At 46.8% G+C, this 8,259-nt stretch overlaps 1 protein-coding gene across 1 annotated transcript in view; it reads left to right on the top strand.

Annotated features, from left to right (window-relative positions):
• Nucleotides 1-8,259, top strand: part of ERI3 (ERI1 exoribonuclease family member 3) — a gene marked incomplete at its 3' end in the record, with an annotated part of 44,847 nt that overhangs the window by 11,585 nt on the left and 25,003 nt on the right. The window contains exon 2 of the mRNA XM_010289899.1: nt 4,106-4,222. Coding sequence (XP_010288201.1) covers nt 4,106-4,222 — 117 coding nt within the window. The remainder of the gene's footprint in view (nt 1-4,105; nt 4,223-8,259) is intronic.

Genomic DNA, 8,259 nt, shown 5'->3' with positions numbered 1-8,259 from the left:
ATAAATAATTTTATTTTTTTTTTAAGGCAGAAATTCTGAGCAAGCTGTCACGTAGATTTGCTTGAAGTACCGTGAAATTATAAATGCAAGATTGTTGTAGAGAGTGGACCTGGTAATGGATATGTATAAGCCTCTGGCTCTGTAGGTTCCTATTGTTACCGTGTTTGGGGGCGCAGCTGAGGGGAGGGACAGGGTGCCGATGTCTTTTTCTTTAAGCGTGTTAATATTGATTTTAGAAGCTCTGTGTTCCAACAATATAAATGCAAATGCCTTGTAATTGGGAGCTGCGTGCAGAATTTCTCAACAGAAAACATGTTCAACTTTTCATGACAATGAAAGGAAAATAAAAAGCCTCTTATTTATTGCTGGTGGTTTGAATCCTGGATTTCCTTTCAAGTTACTTTGCAGTGCTAAATAAAATGCCTAATTGCAGTGCTCTCAAAATTCAAATGGGTACATTCGTTCTTCTGGTAGCTTGTGGCTATTTGCAGCCCCTGAACACCCTCAGCATTATTTCAGCACATCCATAACTTCTGGTTGTGCTATAAGCAAAAGCTGGGGTGGGGGGAGACTTAGAAGCCCCAAATGCTGCTGGCACAAATCACCGCCAAAGTTGGAACGTGTACTCGGTGTTGGAAGTGGAAATGGGCGAGGATCTCAAAGTAATACTTACGGGTGATCAGACTGTGCTAAAAGAAAGGAAATGTCGGTGAGCCTGTCCTTTTAATTCCCTTGTGCCGCTCTCCTCCACCTTGCCCACCTGGGGAGAAGCAGCGCAGGTCCTTGGTGGTGGCGATGGGGCTGAGCATGTTTGAGCTCACCAGGCTGCTGTGAAAGGTGAGAGCGTGCCCGGTTGCCTTCCTGAATCACCGTCTGTTGGGGGGTTGTGTGTGTGTGTGTGTCTCTAAGTGCTCACCATTTCATAATAATTACTAATGAAATTCTAGATCTGTAATAACATTTTGGATATCTAAAACAAACCATATGCTTGTAAAAAAAAAAAAAAGAGAGAAAAAAAGTGGAAACAGATCAACTTTAAGCCATAAATTCTTGGTAATAGAGGCCTCATTTTTTTTTTTCCCCCCTTTCTGTTTATGTTTGATAGATATTTTTGTTTCTGCAGGAATGTCAACTCTTTAATTTCATGATGTATCATGGGCTTAAGAAAATTGAATTTAATAAAGGCAAAAGATGAATGGCACCTTTAAAGGTCCCAACACTTGTCTTTATTAGCAGGACAAACTGCAGGGTCTCCAAACACTGCTTCTCTCCAAATGAAAGTTTAAATGAAAAGTACAGCAGTGTCACAGGTTAAATTTCATTGCAGGACTGGCTAACGTTGTTAGTGAGGAGTGGGGCTGATTTCATGGGGCTGGTATCTGTTGCCTTAGATACCAATGGAGCAAACACTGCCAGAGACTGGAAAAAATCTCCGCTATAGGAAGCGTGCAGATAAACAGCCTTTTGGGAAAGGTCCTTTACCACTTGCTTCAAAAACTGACCAAATAAGCCCAAAAGAGCTCCTGTGCTTCCTCCTGAGACTCTCAAGTCACTGCTGGGGTTCCACTCCTGGGGTTCCACTCCTGCTCCTGGCACTGCGCTTCCCACAGACCTGCAGTAATTCTGGATGTTGCTAAATTTTCCACATTTTTTTAGTACAGCGCTTTATTTCCTCAGTCTGTCTTAATCCGACCCTCCTGGAAGTGCTTTTTGCCTTTGGTTCTGGAAGGCAAACGATGCCTTTGTGTATCAGATCAGCAGCAGGGCTGTCTTTCAGTCTTGCTTTGCATCCAGCCGCTTGATGGCCCCTGAGGATGTTTCTGGTCCCTTAGGACTGATCTCGGCGTTGCAATGCAGCCCTGCTGTGAAATCCAGCCGGTGCGTGTCCATCTCTGGGAGGGAGAATGTTCGTCTTGCCCTGCCGTGGGCTTGCCCACTTCCACGGTCACCCCCCTGGGTGGGGTGTAGACCTATGGGGCAACGAGTTGCCCCAGCCCGGTTTGAAGGATGGGGTGGTGTTATCCTGGGGTTAAGCCTGGCTTATGACGTCCTGTCCATTGGCTTCAAACTTTGCAGTCCGTTTTCCTTCTGAACAGAAACTTGCTGTTTTTGGAGCTTATCTGTGGTAGCTCTTTGGAAGGGAGGATCAGCGGTGTCCAGCATTTCTTACTCAGATTGAGTTTCTTGTGTTTCCACGGGTCCCCCTGTGTGGCTGAGGCTGGTGAGTTTGGCTGCACCACAACGGGCAGTCTGGGCGATGCTCAGGTGTTTTGCCTCTGTCCTCTTGCCCTTCCAGCCCACGGGTGGAGTTTCACTGTGCTTCCCCAGGACAGAGATGATTCCTGGTGGGGTGGTATGGCCGTGGGGAAGGGTGCGTCCAAACCTCCGCTCTGCCTTAGGCTGCACGGCACGCACCGAGCGTGGCAGAGCTGACCGTGGGGAAATGGTTAAGCCCTGCGTCCTCTGCAGCTTAACTGCTCAGTGTCTACACCTGGGCACTGTAGAACTGTTAACATTTTATTTCAATTTTTTTTTTCTAACTTTCCGTCCCAGCGGCATGTGCTCCCCACGTGCTCTGATCTGGGCTGTGTGCCTGCTGTTCCGGGGAGCAGCTCTGCTGCGGCCGGGGCTCTGTCCACCGTGGAAATTGGGAGTTTCTCCTGGCTATTTAAATTATTTGTTGTTTCCATTTACCCACCCAGGTTCTTGCTCTTTCTCTGCCTGCTGGCGTGGTGATGTCATCAGCTCACATGTATGACCTCACAATAATTTCCGCCTGCAGGTCATGGGGGTTGCAGCCAGGGTCCAAAAACTGTGTTAGTTCCTCTGCAGTGGCTGCATTTTCCACATGCTAATTTTACTCACAGGAGTTGGATTTTTTTTTTTATTTCTTATTTGTCTCTTCCAGATGTTTTCAGGCAGTTTTTTTTGTTGTTAAACTAATTCCATTCATGTTTTAAAAATTTATGAAAGCGCTAATAAAAATGTCAAAGTGGTAAAAATGTTAGCTTTTGCTCTGCTTTGATTAAATTTTGCAAACTGTTTTTGAATATTAAAAAGCAATATTTTTTTTTATTCTCTCTCCCTCTCTCTGTTTCTCTCCAGAAGTGATTTGAGAGGCTTGTTGCATGGATATCACTCAGCGGGCTCATTTGCACTCCAGAACCTTGGTGCCATGCATCTCTATTAAATAACATAGACAAATTATTCTTTAAAGACACCAAACAAATTGTCACTTCTCCTCTTACATTAAACTGGAAGGAGGAGAGGGAGTGGAGAAGGAGGGGGGTGAACACAAAGGATTTTATCGCTTTTATTCAGTGGTTGGCTTTTTTAATTTCATGGATATTTTTTAATAATTGAGAAATCCGTTGCAACTGGATTTTTTTAAACTTTTTATTAGCAGGTCCATGTAAATTTTTGATTGCTGATTATTCAAATTATTGAACATTCTTCTGATGAAGGAACATTTTTATTTCCCTATCAGCATAAATTCGCCACAAAGAGGAAAATTAAGCAGGGCTTGCTACTGTGTCATATCCCACAGGGATGGATTTTGGGGGAGGCTTCCAGCTCCTCTCCTCACTCTGTTGGAGTAGAGCAGTGCTCCTCAGCTTCTCCTGGGAAGAAGGTGCTTCATGCGGTAGCTCCTGTTGTCTGCCTGATGGTGTCCTCCAAAAGGACAGCAAGGTGGAGAGGGTGGGACTGGTCTAGGGGAGGGCACAGCCCTGGGGTGTCCTTGCTAAACAGACGTCAGCCTGTTGCAAGTGCATCTCCACGTTCCCCGGGTGGTGCCAGACCGTCTCCCTCAGGTTCGGCTTAGGCAGCGATGTGTGTGGCTGCAGTGCTGAGCACAGAGGCATCCCTGTTGCCTGTCCCAGCTGCAGTGTGTTGGCACCGTCCTCCGCCGTGCTCCTGGTGTTGGATGGGCTCTGTTCTCCGCCACCACTTTCCCCCTCTTAGTGCAGAGCTTCACATCAGGCCTGTTTTTGTTTGGGATTATCAGGCCCCTCTTTTTACAGCCAGCTTGCTAGGCAGGATCTTTTCCAGCTTCATTTTTTGTTTGTTTTAAATGAACAGCTGCTTTTCTTTTTGCCCTATTTAGGAAATCATCGAATTCCCTATCCTGAAGCTGAATGGCAGGACGATGGAGATCGAATCCACCTTTCACATGTATGTTCAGCCTGTGGTGCATCCCCAGCTTACGCCATTCTGTACAGAGGTAAAGTGCAAAGGTTCCCCAGTGCTCCAAGAGTCTCCCTGGGAAGCAGGTTTCCATTGCACCAGGGGTTGGGGTCGCCTCTTCACGGTGTGGCTGCAAGGCAGTGTGTCATGCCATCCTCGAGTTAAGGACAAGGGGAATCAGTTTTTGTCATTGCAGTAGCATATGAAGACCTCAGTTTGGATTCATAAATAATTCTAGCTACGATCTGCTAACTAAGATGAGTTGTATTTACAACTGAAAAAGGTCTTCCTGGGTGACCGCAAAATAAAAGTACTCGCGTTAGCTGTTGCTCAATATCCTGTAGCCTTCCTGTGAGCTCTTCGTGATTTTGCTGTGCTGCTCTTTGCTGGGGAAGGTCAGAGAGAGCATGGTCCAAGGGAAGGAAGTGTTGTACTGCTGCATGGTTCAGAGGCTCTAAATGACTTTCCTGTGGGCCTGTCTGTTGGGATTTGATGAGTCTTTCAGAGTGGTAGGCTAACCCATGTCTGTATTTTTAAGACTTTCTTTTTGATGTTGTGCTTGTGGGGCACTTGATTGCTGGAGAAGTGGCCTCTTGTTACTTGGCTACTCTTACTGCTGAGGACAGCTGCTCTCGAGCTGCAGTCACCTTTCCCTAGATACAGGCAAGAGGATGAAGGTGGTAAATGTGATCCCTGATGGTTCAAAGGAATAGGGAGGCAGAGGTTGGCTTTTTGTTTTAGTTTTTTTTAATTATATTTTCTTCATTCAATACAAAGTTAACTGCTTTTGCAAGTGTGTTCTTCCTCCCTGCTGTAGCCATTATAACAGAGTTTCTAAGTTCCTTTTCCTTTGGGCTTTTTTCCTCTTACTCTACTGTTTTGATACTGGCCAACTCAGCGACTGAAGTACTGACTATGGGAATCGGAGTATCCAAGTTCTTCGTTTGGTCCTGGTCTCATGCGGGATCATTGGTACCATGGCGTGTTTTCCCTGACCTTTATGGCTGCAGGTTTAGGTCCTTGAAGTGCTTGTCCTGTGTGTAATAACTTGATAAAAAATTACTCCTCTGTGTTAGGTGGAGTCCCCTCCAGCACCAACCAGCCCCTTCCATATTTCCACATTGTAAAAACAAATACTTTCCTTTTTTTTATTCTCCTGTAACTAAAAACCAGCTGAAGGTATTTTATTTAAACTTAAAAAAAAAAAAAGACTAAGCACAGCAAACATTATTCCCAGGAGAGGGTCTTTCAGAAAGCTATAAATGTGTGAAAACAGAGGGCTATAATGGAAATGGTTTTGCAACCTTAATACTAGAAGGCTGGACAACTACTTTGGCTGTCCTTATCCCCATGAGACTTTCTGGACATATGCTTGTACAAATGTGATAAATCTCACAGCTTGTACCTGATCTTTGCTAAGAGCAACGTCATGTTCTAGAGTAGAGCCCAAAACGTCCATTTTGCATATCATCTAAATTCTAGAGAGAAGTCGTCTCATTTATTAACTCAGGCTGAAATTCCATTTTCTGGAAATTTTTCTGTTGCATCATTCCCCGCTGCTGCTAAAGGTTGCAGCTCTGCTGTTGCATGAGAGTCTGCATGACTGGTATGGCCGTTCGAGCTGAGCGGAGCCTCCAGCCTGCTGCAGCCTGAGGACATTGAGAGATTTTCTGGCACCAAACTTGTGACAGAGACATTCAGCCCGTCTAATGCTGCCTCACCACGGTGCTGGTTCTCTGCCTCCTCTTGCTCTTAGGAGCCTGGAGCAGCTACTTGTGTCTCTGCAGGTTCATGTCTCCTGTGTGGAGCCCTTCAGCAAGCAAGGCTGTGTCTGTGTGCTGGCAGTGCATGCACAGGAGTCCCCAGGACCGGGGGGACTGTGTTGCACTGCAGATTCTGCTGCTGACTTTGGTCTGGTGTTTTGTGTCCGCAGTTGAATAAAAAGGAGCAGTGCTGAGGCCAGCAGATAAAACGGTCACAGAACCCCCACTGGTGTCTATCAGTGGCACAAAATGGTCCAACTCGCCAGGTTTGGCAGGGTCTCTGTTATTAACAGCATGGGTTAGGGAGCTGGTTTTAATCATAGCCTGGGAGCCACTGGCTCCTGGGCAAGCCCCCACTGCACGCATGCTGCTCAGTGCGCAGCATTGCTCCTGTCCCTCCTGGCTTGGCGGTCCCCTGCCTGTTGCAGGGCTGCCATCAGGTCCAGGGAGTGGGATCATGGTGGAGGAGTAACTGGGCTTGTCCCTGGGCCCTGTATCTGTGGCTGACTTTGAAACCCTGCCCTAAGAGCCACAGGTGAGCTGGTCATACTGAGGACCTTACTAAACAATTGCAAGAATATCCTTTCCTCTTTGCAGCTGCTTTTTTGTGGAGGCTGTAGTGGATGTGTAGAGACCTGGGGGGTCGATGGCTCCTGCTGGGAGTTGCAGGGGTGAGCCCTGTGATGCTGGTGTTGGTTCCTCTGAGACCTTGGGGACACAGCTGGGGTGTGCTGGGTGCCCAGCTCCTGCGGAGCCACTGCCCACACAGCTCCAGTGTTTGCCATTGAATTTCAGCTGGCTTATGTTTTCTGAAAAAATACCCATTTTGCTAAATGCCAGTAAAGGGCTTTGTCTAGGCACCTATACTTACAAATGGTGAGATTTATTGGCCTCTTTGTCTACAAAGAAAGACCAGGCCTGATTATCAGATTGTACACCAGAGACAAGTGCTTAGGTAATCAGCAAACTGTCTTGGAGTAGAAATACGATGGTTTCACAGATAAACTCTGTAGAAAAAGCAGTGGCGTTGACATTAACGGGGAGCCTGTCTGCTGTGGTGCTGCTTTTTCCTTTCCCCTCCTCTCGCTGCCTTTGCCTGGTAGAGACTGTGTGTGGGAGGATTACTGGGGCTGTTCGATGTTACTCCTTGGGTCTGGAGGACCTCTCACATCCCTCTTCCTTCTTGAAGACAGCACAGCATGGGAAGGTTGTCTGCAAGGGTCGAGAGCTCACGGTCACCCTCAGAGCATCCCTTTGCTTAGCTTTTGGTGTGTCTGTGCTCTCCCTTGGCTACAGGAGGTTCCTCCAACTCGCTGCACCAATGTCCAGGAGCACGTCTTCCAGTGCTGGTCACTCTGTAGCCCTCATCTGATCCCCTTTCTCTTGACCTGCTTCTGTAAAACAACACGTCATGAGGCTTGGTTATGATGAGGCATGTGCTGAATGTTTAGACGGAGAAGGTGGAAAGTGCTTGCAAGTGGTTAAAAGCAGTTGTTAGGCATATAAAGCTCATCATGCCCTTTTGGAAGATGCAGATGGTTTGTCTGATGCCCAAGAAGGTTCATGCCAGGAACTCAAGTGAAAGGTTGCCTCTACACAGAGGGGGCTTGTACAGGCTTTTTCATGGTACTTTGCTCTCCTTTTATGATTAATTTTTATTGATTTCCCCCTCCCTCCCCCAAAGGAACAGACAATAAAAGTACAAAAAGATAAATGCCTTACAGCTTGTTTATGTTCCCAAGCACCATGTGCTTCTTGGGATCGCCAGTGAAACTTTACAGTTGTGCAGTTTTGTGTTTTTATACTTTGATAAAAGCTGCAAGACCAGATAATGCTGCAGAGACTTAGTGCACTAGGTTGGGTGTTACAGATGGACGTAACTGAGAACGGAAAGGATGAGAGAGTAGAAATCTGGTCCCTTTTGAGCACTCTGACCTGTATGGAAATGTACCCATGGAGCAGGTATTTCCCTTTGTATTTGTGTGTGCGATTTCTGCAGCATGAATTGCCCACATGTGTGCTTGGTGACATGTTCTTGTACAGATGAGCTGATAGTTTGCTTGGCCTGGCAGGGAGGAGAGAAGGAGTCTTGGGCAAGATCAAGCAGAGACTCTTTGGCGGGATTTTGAGCCCCCAAGCCTGCCTTCCCATCCCTCTCTCCTCCTGGTAGGAAATGTCTGGGTAAGGCTATTTCACTCCATCCTGCCATGGCCATCAGAGGTGCTGAACAGATGCAACTCTGAAGATATCTGGAGCAGCCATTTATACTGGTGCTGGCTGTGATACCAAGAGGTTCCCTGTTGTCCTTTCC

Source organism: Phaethon lepturus, unplaced genomic scaffold (genome assembly GCF_000687285.1).
Source record: "Phaethon lepturus isolate BGI_N335 unplaced genomic scaffold, ASM68728v1 scaffold7066, whole genome shotgun sequence".
Lineage (NCBI taxonomy): Eukaryota > Metazoa > Chordata > Aves > Phaethontiformes > Phaethontidae > Phaethon > Phaethon lepturus.
The sequence above is the reverse complement of the archived record's forward strand: the minus strand, read 5'-3'. Positions and strand labels throughout refer to the sequence as shown.